This window comes from Podarcis muralis, chromosome 18 (genome assembly GCF_964188315.1).
Source record: "Podarcis muralis chromosome 18, rPodMur119.hap1.1, whole genome shotgun sequence".
Classification (NCBI taxonomy): Eukaryota; Metazoa; Chordata; class Lepidosauria; order Squamata; family Lacertidae; genus Podarcis; species Podarcis muralis.
Genome location: NC_135672.1, coordinates 6,853,143 through 6,875,369, shown reverse-complemented (window position 1 = coordinate 6,875,369; position 22,227 = coordinate 6,853,143). Strand labels below are relative to the sequence as shown.

General features: G+C 45.4%; 1 protein-coding gene across 4 annotated transcripts in view; it reads left to right on the top strand.

The window, feature by feature from the left end:
* The first annotated feature begins 1,068 nt into the window (after positions 1 to 1,068).
* UHRF1 (ubiquitin like with PHD and ring finger domains 1) overlaps positions 1,069 to 22,227 on the top strand; it is a 34,498-nt gene continuing 13,339 nt past the window's right edge. The window contains exons 1-3 of one of the 4 annotated variants that reach the window (XM_028713412.2): positions 1,069 to 1,381; positions 11,873 to 12,036; positions 20,286 to 20,549. In XM_028713412.2, the coding sequence (XP_028569245.1) occupies positions 11,884 to 12,036; positions 20,286 to 20,549 (417 nt within the window). In that variant the 5' untranslated portion in view covers positions 1,069 to 1,381; positions 11,873 to 11,883. Of the gene's footprint in view, positions 1,382 to 9,533; positions 9,620 to 9,716; positions 9,842 to 11,872; positions 12,037 to 20,285; positions 20,550 to 22,227 lie in introns of those variants that run through there. The other 3 variants (XM_028713414.2, XM_028713413.2, XM_028713411.2) reach the window with 3 other exon arrangements.

Sequence of the window (22,227 nt, the reverse complement as noted above, 5' to 3'; positions counted from 1 at the left end):
AAACAGCAGCAGATTTGAATTCTTCACACCCAAAATCATATTTTTTAAGACCCCTCATTGAAGAAATTTGAAGAAATTCACCTGTTAAAATGACACACACTATTTTGTATTTTTTTATGGTTTCCCCACCAGTTCATCTCTGTTAGGGCTGTGTGTGTGTGTGTGTGTGTGTTTCAGCTTTTAATGAAAAAAGAAAAGTGAGGAAAGTTGACCTAAAGGACTGATCAAAAGCAACCAGGTAAGACGCAGGTGGCGCTGTGGGTTAAACCACAGAGCCTAGGACTTGCCGATCAGAAGGTCGGCGGTTCGAATCCCCGTAACGGGGTGAGCTCCCGTTGCTCGGTCCCTGCTCCTGCCAACCTAGCAGTTCGAAAGCACGTCAAAGTGCAAGTAGATAAATAGGTACCACTCTGGCGGGAAGGTAAATGGTGTTTCCGTGCGCTGCTCTGGTTCGCCAGAAGCGGCTTAGTCCTGCTGGCCACATGACCCGGAAGCTGTACGCCGGCTCCCTTGGCCAATAAAGCGAGATGAGCCCCGCAACCCCAGAGTCGGCCACGACTGGACCAAATGGTCAGGGGTCCAATTCCCAGCACACTTAATAATACAATTCCAAATATTATTTGGGAGAAGACTTCTGCTTTAAATGGGTGGTGTTTTCACAGTTCCAGAAAACGCAAATTTGATAAATTCATGGTTAAATGCAAACTAAATGAACTTTTGCACATCCCTACTCAAAAGTAACTGCCATTGAACTGAACACTGCTTACGCCCAGGTAAGTGAGTAGAGGGTTTGCAACCTCATGAGGCGAAAGCAAAACAGCTTCCAGAGCTGGGGTGACCGAGTCAAGCTGAACGTTTTAAGCCATCTCTTGATCAGTCGATGTCTGAGCTATTATTCGTCGCGCATGCGCACTCAACCCTCCGAGCGGCAAGCCGGAATGGCAAGTGAGCCGGGATGAAGCCACGCCCACTTCCTCCCAGTTCCCGCCACCGCCGACCAATCAGGAGGCTCAGAACGGCCCACAGCAACTTTCCCCGCCAAACTCTAAAGACTGGAGGCGTAAAAAAGGAGAATTTTGCGCGGGCTGCGCCAGTTGCGGGGGACCTTTCGCTCCCAGCTTTTTTATAGACACTCACATATATATATATACGTATAAAATATATATAATATAATATGCATAATATTGCCACGTGAGATCTACACCTGGATCAAACGGAAGCATTTGGGATTGAGTAATACAGTTTTACTTTTTTTAAATTAATTTTTCCATCGGAGGAAGGAAAAAAGGCGCGCTTTCCCCGTCTTCGGATTTGCAAAGAAGCAGAGCCGAGAGAAAGAGAGAGAAGTTTTATTTTTTTAAAAAAAAGACAAGCAAACCAGGTGAGTGTCCTTTTTAAGACAGAAATCCGCAAAGCAATTGTATTTCAGAAGTGGAGAGTGTGGTGGATCTCAAGGCGATCTGCCCCCAGGTAAGTGTTGTCTAGCATTGCAGGAGAGGTTTGCGGGGTGGGTCGGCTGCCAGCGGGGTGGGGGTACTTCAATTCCTCTCCCCCCCCAACCCTCAAAGTAAGGGTGCATATCCAAATAGCGGGAAAATAAGTTGCAATTTTCTGTTAACCTTAATATACTGCTAATATACTGTTCGTTGTTTAAGCAGAGTCTATATTCTGCCCTTCCAAGTCTACTCAATTAAGCCAGATGGACTTAACTCCCAGATCGTTGCAGGGCAAGGGCTGCAGCGGTGGGTGGATGACCACACATTTTTTTAAAACGGCCACACGCATTCATGAAACATACCCTGGAGTAGGAGCATTCATTGCAATGAATGGGAAGGGGGGAAAAACACTTATAGACCTGTACATGGACTTCCACGTCATCCCTGTGGCATGGTGCAGAGCGAAAGCCTCTGCATGCAGGCATGGCCAAACTTGGCCCTCCAGCTGTTTGGGGACTACAACTCCCATCATCCCTAGCTAAAAGGACCAGTGGTCAGGGATGATGGGAATAGTAGTCCTCAAACAGCTGGAGGGCCAAGTTTGGCCATGCCTTCGGGTGGGAAAGGACGTCCCAATTAGGTTTACTGGGGTTTGCTCCCAAGTAGCATAGCATAGCATCAGTAGTATTATTCATGTGGGGTAATGGCCAATGTCAAGGGACACGGGTGGCGCTGTGGGTTAAACCACAGAGCCTAGAGCTTGCCAATCAGAAGGTCGGTGGTTCGAATCCCCACAATGGGGTGAGCTCCCGTTTCTCAGTCCCTGCTCCTGCCCACCTAGCAGTTTGAAAGCACGTCAAAAGTGCAAGTAGATAAATAGGTACCGCTCCAGCGGGAAGGTAAACGGTGTTTCCGTGCGCTGCTCTGGTTCCCAGAAAACTGTCTGCGGACAAACACCGGCTCCCTCGGCCAATAAAGCGAGATGAGCGCCGCAACCCCAGAGTCGGCCACGACTGGACCTAATGGTCAGGGGTCCCTTTACCTTTAATGGCCAATGTTAGCCACACTGAGAGTAGACCCATTGTTTTCAATGGATCCATGGGTAGCGGGGCAGCTGCCCCCTTAAATAAAGTAAATAAATAAAAAGAACTCACTGACCAATTGTGTGGCAGATAACTCGGTTTTGCCCTCCCTCCCCCTGCTCCCAAATAGATCCTGGCCACGCCCATGAATGGATCCACCCTTGAGTGGCTAAAGTTGCTAGAAATCCCACTGAAATTGACAGGGTCAAGGTTTGCTTTGCTCCACCTCAGATTTAGCACAGGCTTCTTCAGCCTCGGCCCTCCAGATGTTTTTTAGACTACAACTCCCATGATCCCTAGCTAGCAGGACCAGTGGTCAGGGATGATGGGAATTGTAGTTTCAAAACATCTGGAGGGCTGAGGTTGGGGGAGCCTGTTTTAGCAGAAACAAACAGCTTCCGGGCGTGTGATTGTTGCACAACAGTCAGTCTTGCTCCCCCTTGAAATTTTTAAGTTTTTGAGAAGTACATTTCATTGAGTTCAATGGGACTTGTTCCTAAGAAAACGGGTGCATACACCTATTGGTTAGTAAGGGCCATTGAATTCAACGGGATTTCCTTCTGCTTAGGCGGTCAAAGGATCGCATATTGAGAAGTTGATGAACTTGCCTAACTTACGTCCATTTGCTTCTATGGGTTCCCGGCTGGATGCGGCTCGTCTTTTTTTAATATATTATATCTTTGGCCAAATGGGGAGAGTAGTTGCACTAAGAATCAATTCCATATGAAGAATGTCTCCAGGAAATGAAAATAAATACAGTGCGGCTGAGAAAATCAGCTATAATGAATTTAAAAAGGAGGAATCAAAGGTTAAAATAAGCTTTGCGTACATAAGGTTCCAGGTTCAGGTCCCAAGTTCCGCCCTCAGCATCTCACAGCAGAGCTGGACAATCCTGGAGCGCTTCTGCCGGTTAGTGTAGACAGCACTGAGTTAGATAGGCCCAATGGTCTGTCTTTTCCTGTGGTCCCTTTCAATGTGGCTTGCCCCATTTAACTCACTGGGGGTTTTCTCTTGCATAGGCATGTGCAGGATTGCGCTGCTGTTGAGAGAGAGGCTTTCGTGGACTGCATTAGACAAAGGTTTCGGGGATGTGTGTGTGTGGTGTTGGGCCAAAAATGCGCCGTCGAGCTCCAGTTGCACAAATGCCTGCCAAGGCAGCTGTATCTCCTGTCCTCCTTGCTTCTGGCTTCTGTGTTAGGGAAACCCTTTGGGCAGGCATAGGCAAACTCGGCCCTCCAGATGTTTTGGGACTGCAACTCCCATTGATGGACCTGTTCCATATCTGCTATTGGTTCCCCGGAGCACAGATTCACACGAAGTGGCAACCAACCTTGCAGGTTTCGACAGGATTTATTTGAAATGCATATGCAGAACAAAGGTACAGAGCGATAAGCCCGCAATCTGCGCACCCCAGTCAGGGTGCGCCCACTTTTTATAGACTATACAAAAAAACAGAGAGTGAGACTTTACCTTCTTATCCAATCAGGCTCTAACATTCCATGTTTCTCCTTTTGAAGGTTAACACTTCTTAATTTACTCATTCTTGGTTTGTCTGCCTGCTACGGCCTTCCCTGTCTCATAACAGTTGCTTTGTTTGTCTCCCTGCTTATGGCCTTGCCGGTCTTGTAACACTGGCTTTGATAACAGCATGCTGGAATTTCTATTTCTGAGGCCCTTCACCATCATCCCTGACCACTGGTCCTGTTAGCCTAGGGATGATGGGAGTTGTAGTCCCAAAACATCTGGAGGGCCGAGTTTGCCTATGCCTGCCTTTGAGTTAGGGCCAAGAACCCAGGGAGTTGAATGCCAGCCCTCTATGCCCCCGTTTCTGGCCCTTGGAATGCTTCCCAAGTCATAATCCTTTTCCAGGCAGTTCCATGTCCTTTTGTCCGGCTGGGATGTGCTCTTGAGCTCCAATCATGCCTTTTTTCTTGTCGCGATTGGGAGACATAGGGGTGTGTTTGTGCAAACCACTTGCCTTTTTGGGCTCTCTGCTGTACAAAACAAGGCTCACATCTGTGGCGCTCTGCCCTCTTTAGCCCCCGTCCGCCACTTGCATGCAGTAGGCTTTCCCAGAGGGAATGTGCCCCTTGTGTTGATACAAGGCTCCTTAGAGCATGGTTTGAACTAAGGCAGGCATAAGCAAACTCTGGCCCTCCAGATGTTTGAGACTACAATTCCCATCATCCCTGACCACTGGTCCTGTTAGCTAGGGATGATGGGAATTGTAGTCCCAAGCATCTGGAGGGCTGGAGTTTGCCTATGTCTGAACTAAGGGGTGGGAGTCAGTCCTACTCTGACTAGAAGCCATTGGAGTTAACTTATATATAATTTTTTAGCAACCACCAAAACACAAACAGTGAAACCCCCCAGGCGGCTGATACATTGGGTATCCATAATAACATATTCAAATCAACCATATGTACAATTCTATATACCTTAACACTCCTCCTTCCACAAGGTTGATTTTTAACATTTTAATTGCCTCAATTTGTTCAAACCTACTCAAATCATTCAATATCTTCTCAAACCAATCCTCCTCTTTCTTACTGACCTTAAACGCTTTCATTCTATGTATCTTCACAGTTAAGTATTCTAAAATTATAATATTGTTCAGTTTTCTCCTCCATTGGTTCACCCCTAGCTCTTACCCATTGGAGTTAACTTAGCTTTATTTTCTTTTGGTGGGTCTGTTCTGAGTAGGGCATAATTGAATACAACACATTGAATACCCCCAGGCTGAGGGTGGCTTTGAAAGGAATATGAGTATTCAAAGAATTTTAGAGCTGGAAGGGACACTAAGGGTCATCTAGTCCAACCCCATGCAATGGATGGGGGGGGGGAAACAGCAGGAAAGGGCTGTTTGGTGTAGTGCAGGGGTCTGCAACCTTTAAGACAAAAAGAGCCACTTGGACCCGTTTCCGAAGAAAAAACAATAACTGGGAGCCGCAAAACCATTGCGACATTTAAAACAAATATATCTCCGGAGCCGCGATCTGACAGCGGGCAGGAAGGTGACGTCGGGACGGTGCGTGACTAATGCACGCACTGCCCCCATGCGACGTCACAGCCAGTACAGCGCCCGCCACAGTGAGGAGTGTCGGGGCGCACAATGCGCCTCCTCCCCTCGCTAGTATCTGCCCCGGAGCCGCGGCAAAGATGTGAAAGAGCCACATGCGGCTCCGGAGCCGCGGGTTGCAGACCCCTGGTGTAGTGGTTAAGAGCAATAGACTCGTAATCTGGTGAACCGGGTTCGCGTCTCCGCTGCTCCACATGCAGCTGCTGGGTGACCTTGGGCCAGTCACACTTCTCTGAAGTCTCTCAGCCCCACTCACCTCGCAGAGTGTTTGTTGTGGGGGAGGAAGGGAAAGGAGAATGTTAGCCGCTTTGAGACTCCTTAAAGGGAGTGAAAGGCGGGGTATCAAATCCAAACTCTTCTTCTTCTTCTTCTCGTGAGTTTCTCGGGACACAGCTGCAGTTGGTGAACATTTTAGAATTGTTTTGCTTGTGGTCCTCCAGGCATTGCTAAGCTGCAAACTCCCACCCTCAACCCCAACTTCTGGGGACTGCAGTCCCCACACCTGGCCCACTTGGCAGGGCTGTTGTGAAGATAAAATTGGAGCTCCTTGGAGGGAATGGCAAGAGACCAAACCTTTTTTCAGCCCAGGTTGCCGTTGAAAGGGTGTGAGCAATGCCGCCTGTGTTGTTGTTTTTTGCAGGAAAGTGAGACAAGGATTTCTAAAGCTTATTTCTTTGTTTTGGTCATGGAGCAATCGGGCCTGCCCCTATTTATAGACAACTGCGCTTTGGTGGGGCTTGCAGACAAACTGGTGCTTTTTGCGGTTTTCCAACTGCAGGCTGTAACAGGAGGAAGTGCAATTAACCAGCTTCCAGAACATGAAGGCGGCAAGCTTGCAAATCTGCTTCAGCCTTCGCCGCCATGCTGGCTGGGGGCTCATGGGAGTTGTAGTCCAACCAGGAGGTTGGCAGAGGCTGATCTGGTTGTTCCAGAAGTGGAGAGGGTGATTTCCTCCACTACTCCAGCTTTTGACCTTTGCAGCAATATCTTGGGGGGTATTTTGTTTAGGTTAAAGGTAAAGGGACCCCTGACAGTTAAGTCCAGTTGCGAACGACTCTGGGGTTGCAGCGCTCGTCTCACTTTACTGGCCAAGGCAGTCAACATTTGTCCGCAGACAGTTTTTCTGGGTCATGTGGCCAGCATGACTAAGCCGCTTCTGGCAAAACCAGAGCAGTGCACGGAAATGCCGTTTACCTTCCCGCCAGAGTGGTACCTATTTATCTACTTGCACTTTGACGTGCTTCCGAACTGCTAGGTTGGCAGGAGCAGGGACCGAGCAACGGGAGCTCACCCCATTGCGGGGATTCGAACCTCCCACTTTCCAATCAGCAAGCCCTAGGCTCTGTGGTTTAGACCACAGCACCACCCCCATCCCTTTGTTTAGGTTACGTAAACCCAAATTAATGAGGACATTATTGGCTTATCTCTCCATTGGATCTTTTAATCCAGTGCTCTTCAACCTTGGGTCGCCAGATGATGTTGGACTACAAGTCCCATCATCCTCAACTATTGGCCAATCTGGCTGTGGATGATGAGAGTTGTAGTGCCAACAGCGTGGCATAGTGGTTAGACAGTGTGAGAAACTCAGATATATATGCTAATTGCCAAATGGCACTTTAAACCTGGGTTATGATTGCTGCAACGGAATGTCTAGGTGCTAATCCCCCGGTAGGGTGGTTATTATTATTATTCATTTAATTTCTATAACACTTAATATTTTAAAGGGAAAAAAACCTCAAAGTGATTGACAACACACTAAAACCAGTGTTAGGAACTCTCATATACGTATTAGCTAGGCGCCAAATGGCTCCTTGAACCAGGGTTACAGTCGCCAAAACGGACTGTCTAGTTGCCATTTGGGGATCAGACGGCTCAAAAGTTGTATTTTTCTATCCGACTTTTTGGTTCCTAAAATTCATTATGATTGTGCAGATGAAATATAATGGACAGAATTCTACAGGATGTGTGAAAACAGTCAGGATGCAAGGATTCCCAAGGCATGGACCTCCGGATGGTGGAGACGTCAGGCTCCGTCTTGGTACCTGGGCATCCATGCTTCAAACCCAGAAACCTGTCTTTCCCTCCTTCCTATTCCACCTTTATCTCAAAGAAGCTCAAAGGTGGTTTACTTTCTTCTCCCCCTCCTCCAGCCTTTCCTGGAGACTCTAAGGATCAAACCTGAGACGTTCTGATTGCTTTGAAAGTGCTCTGCTACTAAGAATAGAATAGAATAGATAGAATAGAATAGATTCTTTATTGTCATTACACAAGTGCAACATTGCACAAGTGCAACGAAATTGGATGCCATCCCTTAAAAACAACAAAAGCAAAACAACCACAACAACCAAACAAACCACATTCCAGCCACACCCACACCAACACCCATCAAACTCCCAGGTCACACTATCGAGTTACAGCATTCAAAAAGGCCACAGCTCTTGGATAGAAACTGTTTTTCAGTCTATTTGTCCTTGACTTGATGTTTCTATATCTCCTGCCAGAAGGCAGTAGTGCAAACAGACTGTGTCCAGGGTGAGATGAATCCTGCAGGATGTTGTTTGCTTTCCTAAGACAACGGGAACCGTACAGTTCTTCCAAAGATGGGAGAGGATGACCAATAATCCTTTGGGCTGTGGTTATGACCTTCTGGAGCACCTTCCTCTCCCTAGCTGTACAACTGGAGAACCAAGCACAAATACAGTATGTAAGAATGCTCTCTATGGAGCCTCGGTAGAAGGACACCAGCAGTCTCTCATTCAGATTGTTCTTCTTTAAAAGTCTGAGGAAATAAATTCTCTGCTGGGCCTTCTTCACCAGAGCAGTGGTATTTGCGCTCCAAGTCATGCCCTGATCGATAGTTACTCCCAAAAACCAAAAAGCTAGGGTTAGTGGGTGTTATCCCATTCCCTGAGTGGTTTAACAATTGATCTTTTCCCCCAGAGATCTCTGGGGGAGGAAGAGGGAGTCTCCTAACAACTCATGATTGTTCAAAGCAGCCTCATATTGCCTTAAGCCCATGGCGTGAATGTGGCCTTAGTCTTTGTTCTGCGAATTTCTGGCTTACTGCATTAAAGGAGCAAAAAGCTGAATAAGATCTAAGATCTATTCATTTTCCTTTGTCCCAACTACAAGTGTTAATGTAATCAACAATCCTGAGATGGTTGCAGTTGTCAGTTGAAACCTTCTGGGCTGAATTCAATTTGCATCTTCTGTAGTTGTAATTTTACTGTATTTGGGGAGAATTGTTAATAAAAAAAAACCTTTAAAAAGAAAGAAACCTGCTGGACTTAATGAAACTGCATGCTCATTTTAAACTTAAGGGAACTATCTGTCTTACTTCCAAATAAGCCATCACAGAGTTGCAGCCTTAACTGCCTTTTGTCTTTAGGCGTGTCCAGAAGATGCGTCATGTTAATGAATTGATTGATAATGATAAATAAGTATCCAGTTTTTAATTTTGGCTGAACTTGGGTGACTTGTATCCAGGTAAATTCTCCTGGCTATAGACCCACTGAAATTAACAGAGCTAAGTCAGCCTAGGTAGTTTATTTTCCGTTATTCTTGTGTGTGTGGATACATCTTTAATGTATTAAAGCGAATTTAAATAGCATAAAGGCAAAAGAAATGCCATTTATTTCTGAAATGGGATTTATGCAATTGAGTTTAGAGTGGCAATTGGAATTATTTCAATTTCCGTGGTGCTATTACAGAAAGTCCCTCCATAATCTCAATAGCTTTTTAAAATTAAGGTGGTTGTTGTTGATGATGAATATTTATTTTACCGCCTGCCCCTTTAAATGAACTCAGAAGCGAACAGCTCCCTCTTCCCTGCCCCGTCTCTCCCTCTGTCTGCTCTTTTACATAATCTCGCGAGAGAGCCTCTCAAATTCCCGTCCAACCCTCGCGCCGGGGGCGGTTTTTTTCAATTTTTGTGGCGCGCGCCTTCCAAGTCCGCGAGGGAGAAGGGAAGCGAGACACACACTTCGCTCAGGGGAAACGTGGCGCAGGCGAACTTGCTTTCGGTGGGGGCGGGCGGCGCCTTAAGCGGCGGCCAATGCGGTCCGCCGCTATGCGGGGACTCAGCCAATGGGTGGCGGAGGTGGCGAGAGAGATTGGGAAAAAAAAGCCGGAGCAGGAGGCGGGGCGGTTGGGGAAGGGAAAAAAATGCGGGAGCGAAAGGAGCCCAAGTTTGGCTGAGAGGTCGCGCTGAGTAAGACCGGCTCTGAGGGGATTTTGTCGCCGGGGTGCGTAATTGTGGGGCTGGGGGCTCTTTTTAACGAAGGAGGGCATAGGGCTCATTAATTGTGGGGAGGGGGGGTCGCTTTTTGGGTTGGGGGCGCGCAAAGTGGGTGGTGCGCTTTTTTGGGGGGGGCGCACAAAATAGACAAAGGGGGTGGCAGCAGGCGAGTGGTCTGTTTTGGTGGTGGGGGGGCTGTGGGGGTTTAAGGGGGACTGGTTGGGGCAACGAGGTGTTGCGTATTCCTGGCAAACGACAGGGGTGGGGGGGGCAAATGTGGGAGAAGCAGGGGGGGTTGGTGGTGGGGGGCTCAATGTGGATGGCCTACTTCTGAGGGGGCTCATGGGGCAGAATCTATAGGGATGTGTGGGGAAATCGGTACTTTCCCACTGGGGCGTCTGCGCTGCACTAGGGGTGGAAAAGGGGTAGGAGAATGAATAATTATTAATAATAACTTTTATTATGTATCTTATTTTGTTACATTTGTGTGCGTGTGTGTGCACGTGCGTGTATATATACACACACACACAGTGGTACCTCGGGTTAAGTACTTAATTCGTTCCTGAGGTCTGTTCTTAACCTGAAACTGTTCTTAACCTGAAGCACCACTTTAGCTAATGGGGCTTCCTGCTGCCGCCGCGCCGCTGGAGCACGATTTCTGTTCTCATCCTGAAGCAAAGTTCTTAACCTGAAGCACTATTTATGGGTTAGTGGAGTCTGTAACCTGAAGCGTATGTAACCTGAAGCGTATGTAACCCAAGGTACCATTGTGTGTGTGTGTATATATATATATATACAGTGGTACCTCAGGTTACGTTATGCTTCAGGTTACAAACTCCGCTAACCCAGAAATAGTGCTTCTGGTTAAGAACTTTGCTTCAGGATGAGAACAGAAATCGTGCAGCGGCGGCGGCAGGAGGCCCCATTAGCTAAAGTGGTGCTTCAGGTTAAGAACAGTTTCAGGTTAAGAACAGACCTCTGGAACGAATTAAGTTCTTAACCCAAGGTACCACTGTATATAGATAGTGCCGTTCACTGCTTTGGGAGCCTTGAGTTAAAAAGCAATCCGTAAAGAGTGTTAAATAAAAAACCCGTACTTTAGCTGGCAGTGGGATTGGGGTGGTGGCGGCTTGGAAGGAATCATATTTTTCCCTGGGGCGCGAGGGCGCTGGTAGTAATTGGGTTTGCATATGAGGGGATGTGCCTAGTATATATGTACGTGTGTGCATGGGGGGCGCATGGGGAGAGACTGGAAGTGTTGCTGGGGCTGGGAAAGCGAGGGGGGGATGTTTCTGAGGAGCACAATATCAAGGGGGCAGGAAGGTGTGAAAGACGTGCCAGGCAAATTTCACCCTGGGATGTTGGGCCAGATGGGTTCTTTTGGCCTGACCCAGTAGCTAGGTTCTTCATGGTCCGATTCGGTATAATGCAGCTCCTGGTTGTGGGCTTGAGAACGTGAGAGGAAACCTGCTGGATCAGGCCAGTCCGGCATACTGTTCTCACAGTGGCCAACCGGGGTACCCCAATGGCAGGACCTGAGCACAGCAGTAATCATGTGGGTACCTTGTTGGCCTTTGTAAGAACCAGAGGGCCTTTGGCCATTTTCATCTTTAGTTCTTATCAGTATGATATTTAGAGGGGGGCCAGTGTGGGTCTTCTTCTTTAATTACAGTGAAAGTAGGAAAAGTTATGAGAGAACAATTTGCCTGCTGAATTTCTGGTAGTAGAATTGTCCTGTGTAACTTTTTCCATTTAAAAAATATTTTCTTTTTTCTCCCTCCCACTTTATAACCTTGTATTAGTGCAACATTTAGAGAGTTACCACAGTTTTTTTAAAAAGTTGATGGGCAAATAAATTGGTTTGGGCATGTATATATTATGAAATAATAACCGTATGCATGCAGTGTAGAAGGAAGAAAAATGCTGTTAATAATTTGTGGGGTGACTGAAGGGAGGGGGTAGCATTTCTTATTCCCGCTTTGCCCCATTTTCCCTCCTTGTGTTTGTAATCTTGTCCTTTGCTTGTCCCTTGACAAAGGTACAGCCACAATGTGGATTCAAGTGCGCAGCATGGATGGGAAAGAGACGCACCGAGTGGACTCCCTTTCCAAGCTCACCAAGGTGGAAGAGCTCCGGCAGAGGATACATGAAGTGTTCAGGGTGGCACCTGATAGGCAAAGGCTCTTCTACAGGGGCAAACAGGTACCCGTCTCCCATTGTTCTTCCCTCTCCCAACTGCTATCTTGTGCATCCTCACTGCCATCCAGGCCCCACCTACTCTATACATTTAAAGCAGTATCATCCCACTTTAAACAGCTGTGGTTCCCCCAAAGAATCTTGGAAACTTCAGCTAGTTAAGAATGCTGAGAGTTGTTAAGGTAAAGGTAAAGGTACCCCTGCCCGTTCGGGCCAGTCTTGACAGACTCTAGGGTTGTGCGCCCATCTCACTCAAGAGGCCGGGGGCCAGCGCTGTCCGGAGACACTTCCGGGTCACGTGGCCAGCGTGACATCGCTGCTCTGGCGAGCCAGAGCCGCACACGGAAACGCCGTTTACCTTTCCGCTAGAAAGCGGTCCCTATTTATCTACTTGCACCCGGGAGTGCTTTCAAACTGCTAGGTTGGCAGGCGCTGGGACCGAGCAACGGGAGCGCACCCCGCTGCGGGGATTCGAACCGCGACCTTTCGATCAGCAAATCCTAGGCGCTGAGGCTTTTACCCACAGCGCCACCTGCGTCCCGCTGAGAGTTGTTAGGACACCCCTATTCCCAGTTCTCAGTCATTTAACAATGAATTCTGAGCACTGCAGCTCTGCAAGGGGAATAGGGAGTCTCTGAGCAGCTCTCAGTGCCTGTAACAAACTACATTTCCCAAGGGTTCTTCGGAAAATTCCATGACTCTTTAAAGTGGAAGGATACTGCTTTAAATGCATAGTGCTGATTGGGCCCAAATCTTTATGTGTGGTGCAGAAGAAGGAAATGCATTTTTCAATTCTCGGTTGAAAGAAACAAAAGATTGGCTTTAAAAAGGTGGGTTTGCTCCACCACTTTTGATACAAGGGCTTTCAAGCTTGAGTTTTCCACTAATAAAGTATTGTTGCAATGAATGCTAGGGTTCTGATGAAGCACCTTGCTTTGTGAAGCAAGCATCCCTACTGGTGGGGTTATGTAAGAAGCTGGCAGATATGCATCTTAACATAGCATGCATGCATTGAGTGCTGCTGGAGCTGTTGTGCCTGCAGGGTAAAACTAATGCAGGTTTTCATCCTGCTGTTGGTAGCAGCTGCTTGGTCATTGATGTTAATGGGCAACCAAGGATTGAAATTCTTGTTAGCCAGATTGTTAACTTTGCAAATGTGCTTAGACTGAGAATGAGTCCTGGCTAGTAGCCTCTTTGGAGAGAGTTGCATGAATTGATTGAGAACTTTTGAGCTAAGTGTATTGCTAACTTTGTTAAAAAGGAAAACAGCAACAACCCTGACTTGCACTGCCATCTAGCGACTTTGTTTAAACAATACTTTGTACTGACACATACTCTTTCAGTGATCTCTCCCTCTTAGTCCTGAGGTATCCCAGTGTACACTAGAGGGAACAACCCTCTAGTGTTCTGCTGAAATCAGTGTTTTGATGTTAGGTTGGCATTTTAGAAAGATTCTTGTTGCTTCAGTCCTTGTAAATGAGATTCAGAGTGATATATAAAGTAATTGTCTTTTGTTAGGTGAATATATTTGCATTTAGCTGCTCTTCCATTCTGCTTGATGGTGTGTTCTGTGAACTTGAAAAGCTTGTGTTCCCCTCCAAATGTTAAAAAGGTCTTCTCTTTTGGATTTTGATTGTTAGCTCAGCAATTTTATTAGGAGCTTTGGGTTCATTAGCAGTTTTAGGGCAGAGGGTCACCATTATGTTGATGATATCCTGCTCTGCTCTTTATAATATTGTGCTAGTTCTGAACTGATGCCTGAAAGGCAGTGCTAGGTCAGAGGAGGGGTAATACCTGAGTTTAAATCTTGGCAAAACAGAAGCACTGTGGATGCATGGTTCCCATGTCTGGGAGATGCACTAGTTACCTGTCCTGGGTGGGGTTGCACACACTCAGGAGTAATACTGTACACATTTTGTGGGTACTTGGGATGTAGATGTGTCACTTGAGGCTTAGGATGCCTTAGTGGCTAGGAGTACCTTTTGCCAGCTTCACATCTGACTGGGATAGGTTGGTTACAGTGGCTCAAGCACTGTAATGTTGTGAATAGACTGTAATGTTGTGGATAGTAATGCGGTCTATGTGGGGCTTATTCTTGAGGCTGGTGTATTGTATTGCAGCCCAGTTATGTTGGCTAATGACGACATAATACCTCTGTTGAGAGCTGCTTTGTGTGCCAGTACAGTGGCAACTTATATTCAAGGTTTTACTTCATATAAAACTAAATAACCTGGGGCCAGTGTACTTTAAAAGATCACCTTATTCCTTAACCTGTTGTATCTTTCTGAACTTGGTGATCTGTCATTGAGACATTTCTAGCAGTGTCAAACTGTCCTCTGCATGACATTGTGCACTTAATGTGATGGCACACTGCAGTTACGAAACTCTTTACCTAATGAAATCAAGCTGGCACTGTCTATAATGAGTTTTGGACACCAACTGAAGACTTGATTATTTCAGCAAGCCACCATAGGAGAACATTTACTCTTTCTTGTTACATGAAATTGTGCACCATATCAGTATTTTTTTTTGTGACTTTGCAGTATTGAATTGAAAAAATAATTCAGGGATGCGTTCAGAATGAGAAGGAAAATAGGGTCCCTATTCAGGTGAGCGAGTGCTTTCTTAATGTTACTGTCTTTTGAAATTAGCCAGGCATGTTCTGCAACTGGTGGGAGTCCATTGTGACCGTGTGGAGATCTCTGGATGCCAGGTTGGCGACTGGGGAAAGCAAAATGTTACTTATCTGAAATATTTTTCTTGAAGCTTGTATTAGTTTTATTCTGGATTGTTTTATTTGATGTCTTAATTTGTTGTAAAGTGCTTTGAGTTTTGTTCTTTAAACTATAAACTGGTATAGAAATAGAATGAGTAATAAAAATAAACATCCCATTGGAGGGGAATCAGCGTCAGCACATTCTGTTGTTGTGACCATAGCCTAGGTTTAAGGTGCCATTTGGTGGTTAGATTACCGTATATCTCTTGAGTGTGTATGTGTTTGCAAGACCTTGAAGAATCGTCAAGGTCTGAGCTTGAGATTGTTCAAAACTGTTGAAAATGTGGGCTGTTGGAGTTTTGTCTGTTTGATTTGGTATTTTACATACCCTCTTTAATACATCATAACATTCCCGTAGCATTTGAAGGGGTGAATAATTTCCCTTAAAACCGGTGATTTGTTCCAGGGATCCCTGGCTCCTTAGTGCACAGGCCACTAACTGTGGATAAAAGGTAAAGGTACCCCTGCCCGTACGGGCCAGTCTTGCCAGACTCTAGGGTTGTGCGCTCATCTCACTCTATAGGCCAGGAGCCAGCGCTGTCCGCAGACACTTCCGGGTCATGTGGCCAGTGTGACAAAGCTGCATCTGGCAAGCCAGCGCAGCACACGGAACGCCGTTTACCTTCCCGCTGGTAAGCGGTCCCTATTTATCTACTTGCACCCGCGGGTGCTTTCGAACTGCTAGGTTGGCAGGCGCTGGGACCGAACGACGGGAGCGCACCCCGCCGTGGGGATTCGAACCGCCGACCATGCGATCGGCAAGTCCTAGGCGCTGAGGTTTTACCCACAGCGCCACCCGCGTCCCCAAACTAACTGTGGATAAGCTTCCCCAAAAGACAGCTAGACACCAGTGTTGCTTTTCTGAAATGCACAGCATAGGGGAGTATTTCATTCAAGGATGCATTCTTGGTTCATGTAGATAGTGATGGGGGAATGAACTATACACCTCGTAAGAGGGATGGGTAATATGTAGTCTGACAGCAACTGGAGGGCTGCAGCTCAAATAATCCCTGACCACTGGCTGTGCTGGCTAGGACTGATGGGAGCTGGAAGTCCAACAACATCTGCAGGGCCACATGTTCACTATCCCTGCCCTAGAATACATCCCAGGCTAGGGACATAGGAAGCTGACTCAGTATTGCAGCAAGAGAGGAATCCAGGGGTATATAGACTGGGGTTCCTTGGCAAGCACTTCAGTATAGAGAGGGTTTGCTGAAGGTGGTGAAGCTGAAAATTATTTCCTTTAGGCTTCCAGAAATGCTAGTTAGGTGGATTGCTGTGTGTTAAAACTTGAGCTATATCTTTGTTTGGAGGAAGCTGCCTGTCCTTATTTGCTGCTAATTAGGAGCTAGCCATGAACTTTACAAAATATTTTGTAAGCACTGTGCATATCTTAAACAATATGACAGCCCTGCATGCAGGCTCACATAAACCCTGTATAAAAAGGGATGGGGACAGAAGAGAAAATGGAATGAGACTATGGTGTGGTTCAGTTGTGACATATTTTTTGTCAGTGCTCCCTTGTGTGCACTAATGCAAGAGTTCTAGGGTTTGTTAAACTTTAAATTCATGTTTACTTGCTGTGGTTTAATCTCTAGCAAGTGGAAGTCAAGCCTGCCCCGTCTTATCAGCCAAAGAAGGAGGAGCTCCCTGCATGAAAGGGCACTGTGTTCCAGCTGCCAGTTACATGTGATTTCATAGCTGAGGGGAGGCACAGTGGCCTCTTGGCGCCAGCCCTGTGACTTGGAGCCCCTGGGTGGTTGTACACTGTGTCTCCCAGGAAGAACATAATGGCAATAGAGAGATCAAATTGGCCCCGTCATTGGCCAGTGAAGCTGTAGGTGCTCCAAGGATTGTTTTCCTCTTCCCTATTCCTTTTGTGCCACATTGATTACATTGTAAGCCTGTGAGCGGGGACATTGCTATAGTTGCAGAGGGGTGTGTGTGTGTGTGCTTGGGAAACTTAATTAAATATACAGTGGTGCCCCGCAAGACGAATGCCTCACAAGACGGAAAACCCGCTAGACGAAAGGGTTTTCCGTTTTGGAGGTGCTTCGCAAAACGAATTTCCTATGGGCTTGCTTCGCAAGACGAAAATGTCTTGCGAGTTCCTGCAGGGTTTTTTCCCTTCCCCCCCCCCTTTTCCCAAGCCGCTAAGCCGCTTATCAGCTGATCCGCTAAGCCGCTTAACAGCTGATCCGCTAAGCCGCTTAACAGCTGATCGCTAAGCCGCTTAACAGCTGATCCGCTAAGCAGCTTATCAGCTAAGCCGCTAATAGTGCTAAGCCGCTAATGGGCTTGCTTCGCAAGACGTAAAAACTGCAAGATGAAGAGACTGGCGGAATGGATTCTTTTCGTCTTGCGAGGCACCACTGTAGATTGCTTATATTTCTATGCCACTTTTAATTCAAATGAATCTCAAAGTGGCTTGCAAACAATAAATAACAATAACATAACAAAACACAATAGAACATCACAAATGCAGCATAAATAATATAAAATAATTAACAAGCATCAATAAAACAATTACAATCTGTAAAACACTATTAACAAAATTGCAACAAAAATAAGCTAAAAATCACAATTACAGCAAAAGTCACTATACGATTAACAAATCAATAAGACATTTTTAATCTATAAAACAATATTAGTCACATTAATAAAATCGCAACTGTAAAAAAAAAAAGCTAAGCATTCATAGCTAAAACTTTCACTTTATCTCCTAGAATGTTGCTGGAGATAGTTAAGTTTCCTTGCAACTAAAACTTTGGTTGCAGGCTGCTGTTAAGAGACCCAGGAGCAGTAAGAGAAACATGGCAATGTCCTATCCCAGAGGTTTTCAACCTTTTTTAAGTCCATGGCTCCCCTGATACTTTCTGTGGCACCCCTGTGGGGCTCAGGAGCCCAGTTATGTCACCCCTTGCCTGCAGAGCTGGCAGCCTCATATTTTTTCAAACACCCTTCCTTGTGGAGCGTTCCCTCAGCCTCCCCTTCCCCTCTGCTTGGGAGTCCTCTGAGTATGCTTTTCAAGTTGAAAAGCCTTTTCCTAAGGATGCCATGCCACTATTCCAGTCATTCATCTTCACTTCAGTTTACTGTAGTACTGTTTATTATGCTATGCGTATTCACTAAACGATGACATTTTGATTGAATAAGAAAGAGAAAAGAATGCTTTATTCTTGCTTTTACTTCGGCTTTCTTTAGAGATCCTGCTGTTACGTATGCCACATGCTGAGGAACTTGCACCGCAAGTACAAATGTGTCCTCATCAAAGAGCATTAGTTGAATTTCTTTTGGTTGAGAGTATCTCTCTAGGAATTATTGTCTGATAAATGCATGCGGACATCTTTGTCTTAAGATACGTACTGTAAGGTGCAGAATCAATGGAAAACTTTGCAGGCTAATTCCTGTTCCCAGCTTCTAGTGTGCCCAAATGAGTAATACAGACCTAAATTGTTGATGAAACCTGTAGATTGATTTGTTGTTTGGTTGTCTTGGGGGGGGGGCACACACTAGGTGTTCTGAATTGACAAAGAAATGGAAGAATGTAAAGACCTGCAGTGTTTACAATAACTTTCAGAGAACTTGCAGCATTAGTCTGTTTGGCAACTTTCTTAGGCCAGTTGCATATGACAAAGCGTCTCTAACCCACAAGAGCTTATGCTATACAGTGGTACCTCGGGTTACAGATGCTTCAGGTTACAGACTCTGCTAACCCAGAAATATTACCTCGGGTTAAGAACTTTGCTTCAGGATGAGAACAGAAATTGTGCAGCAGCGGGAGGCTCCATTAGCTAAAGTGGTGCTTCAGGTTGAGAACAGTTTCAGGTTATGAACAGACCTCAAGAATGAATTACGTTCTTAACCCGAGGTACCACTGTAATACACAAGACTAGGGCTGGGTAAGAAAGATTATAAGGAAGCCAGAAGATGGTTAGATATGAGGATCTTCAATAATAGTCAAACAGTAAGATAGGGAAATAATTATTAGACATATGGGAAATTAATGAGAAGGGGCAAAATACTCAAGCAATAATATGGGATACTGTACAATGAAAGCTGTGATGAGGGGAATTGGTCAGACCATCGCAAGAGGTGTTGAAATTTGAGGAGGTTGGATAGTTATAATGGAATGGTCTCGGGGGTGGGGGGCACAGTTTTATTTCTATTTATTTATCATTATTACTTTGTTTAAAATAATAAAATAAAATAAACAACAACAACAACAAAAATGACTAAGGCTGGGCAATATTTGGTTCTCAACATCACGATATATTACCAGCTAAACCAGAGCTTTCAAAACTTTTCATGTTGGTGACACAGTAATTGAGTTTTACTATCAAACTGGAGGTTAAGCTAACCCCTTTCCAGCCCCAGGAGGAGCATAGGAAGCATTAGTGCGACATACCTATACACTGCAGCCAACACACTAACATGTCATGACACACAGTTTGGAAAGCTTTGAGCTAAACATTGCAATATTTCAATATACCGTATTTTTGGCCCCATAGGACGCACCGGCCCATAGGACGCACCTAGTTTTTTTGGGGGGAAATAAAGAAAAAAAATTATTTCCCCCCCCCCTGGTGTGGGGCTGGGGCGGGGGAAGCCCGAGCTTCCCCCGACCTCAGCCCCCAGAACAGGCTGCTATCCGCAAGCCGTGGGAGAGCTGCGTGAGGTCGCGCAGCTCTCCCACGGCTAGCGTATAGCTGCGCGAAGCCCGAAGCTTAGGGCGTGCTGAGCTCAGCGCGCCCCAAGCTTCTGGGTGCAGGCAAGCTCTCCGCTAGCCGTGGGAGAGCTGCGTCTCCCACGGCTAGCGGATAGCTTCCTGAAGCCTGGAGAGCGAGGGGGGTCGGTGCGCACCGACCCCCCTCGCTCTCCAGGCTTCAGCGAAAGCCTGCATTTGCCCCATAGGACGCACACACATTTCCGCTTCCTTTTTGGAGGGGGAAAAGTGCGTCCTATAGGGCGAAAAATACGGTATAAGGTATCATGATAACTGATATAAGGATGGAACTATGTTTTGCTTTCTTAGTGTTGAAAAGAAATGAAGCAACTTGTAATATTTCTGAAGATAGTGATAACAGGACGATATGGTGTGAGTTGTATGGGTAGCTTGCTGAGTAGTATAATGGATTCCTTGGGAGTTGAAAAGAGGACAGTTGTACAGAAAAGCATTTTATGTGTAGGATGAACCTATTCTTCAACTAGTTGATGGTGCTCGAAGCTTTTTGTACTAGGGAATGGAGACTAGCACCTTGTGCTTGGTACTACCAACCCTGCACAACATTTTGCTTTAACTTTGTTTAGTCTATTCACAGTAATGCTGGCATGAAAACAAAATGGGCATCGAACCTAGGAATTAAAACTGAATGGAGCAAAACATTTTGACCCACTTCAAATGGTTTTTGGGTTGGCTGTGTGTTAAGTCGTTGGATGTTGATATGTGACTGGTGGTCTTCCTACTCTTCTTTTACAGATGGAAGATGGTCATTCCCTTTTCGATTACAGCGTTGGCCTGAATGATATAGTCCAACTGCTGGTGAGGCAAAGCCCTGCCCTCCTGCCTTTGGCTAACAAAGAGAAGGATTCCGAACTTTCAGACACGGACTCTGGGTGTGGTTCAGGCCAAAGCGAATCTGATAAAAACTCCAATAATGGGGAGGGGGCTGTGGAAATGGAGGGACCACCAAGCACAGCAGGCCAAACTGATCTGGTGGACCCAGGCTTTGGATTCTACAAGGTGAGGTTGTTTTAGGCTTAATTTTAATATCAAATGAGCAAAGCAAAAATGTCTATAAATTCTAAAAACAACAACTCCAAACATGTTAGAATTGATTTCATTTTGCAGTTTATACAAATTCATTGGTCAATTTCATTGGTCAGTTTACACAAATGAGAAAATGTCTTTTGACACTTTCCTAAATAAATAGCTGTATCTAAAAACAAGCAAAATATCAACAAATTGGACACATGTTGAAACTGAGCTGTTCTCAACTGCAGTGGGATAAAACCTATACAACATTTATTTCTGGATGGAGAAAGGGAAGACATACCTATAGTACAAATGCATGAAGTTGGATACCAGTCCAACTGTGAACACTTGCATTTGGATTATTTCCTTTTTGAAAAATGAAATATCCTTTTATTGCAATTGCTCAGCTTTTTGTTAATTTGATAAAGGGGGAAGGAAAGGTCATGGTATCGTACTCCTTAGCTTTCTTTGCAGAAGAATATTTCTGCCCATATTAAAAGACTGGTCTGAAAACCTAAACAGCATCTGCACTGCTGCACAAGGTTAATATCATAAATTAAGGATGAAGCAGAATAGGGTACAAGTCTAGCCTGAAAGTATCTTGTGCATTTTACAATCCACAGTTGTTCCTTTGTGTTCTTTGTTTCCTTTTCTCCCCATTTTTTTTTAATTTTCCAAAAAAATTTAAACAAACAAACATAAATCTCAACTGTATTTAAACCAATCTTAGTGACATTGTTATGTGACTTCATGGAATCCCCCTAGTTGAATTTCAGTGTATATCATTATAACAGTTTTCCAAAACCAATTTTCTCATAAAATTCACTTAATCACTTAACATCTTTCTTTCTTTCTTTCTTTCTATTTTAACTTTAAACATTTTAATCTCTAACATTACATATTTAAAACCTAAGCCTATCTGGTATTTGCAAGCTTTTCCAATTAAATTATCTTAACATATTTAACTAAATAGTCTTTGAATTTCATCTATTCCTCCTGGTACTCCTCTTCCTTCTGGTCGCGGACTCTTCCAGTCAGGTCGGCTATCTCCGAAAAATCCATCATCTTCATGTGTTTTTTGTTTCCTAGGCTACTGAGGCAGGGGTCAGGCAATAGCACAGAACAGGAGAAGGAAACAAAAGTAGTGAGGCCCTTTCTGTGTGCCATGGATGCAGAACCTCAGGCCTTGGAGCCGATTGTGGCTCTTCAGACCTCTATATGGCCCTCAGGACTTTCTCCAGTGCTGCTCCATGCCATTCTAGAACAGGGTATCCCAAACTCAGGTCTCCAGCTGTTGTTGAACTACAACTCCCATCATCCATAGATAGCAGAACCAGTGGCCAGGGATGATGGGAATCATAGTCTAAAAACAGCCAGAGACCTGAGTTTGGGAAAGCCTGTTCTAAAATATTTCTGCCTGGTTGGAATGTGTTGGAATGTGTCTTTAACTATAAAAGTGCCCATCTGTTGATCTTCCCACTTCTTTCCTTCTGGTATGTGCCCCCAGAAGATTGGCCACCTATGATCTAACACTCCAAATACCCATTTCCCTTCGACTTTATTGCTTTTCAGAAATGAATGCTGTTTACCTTTTGAAATGGCTGTAATTTTCAAGATTGAGTTTATTTATAAACAGCTAAATCGCTGGACTCTGGGCTTTTGTTTT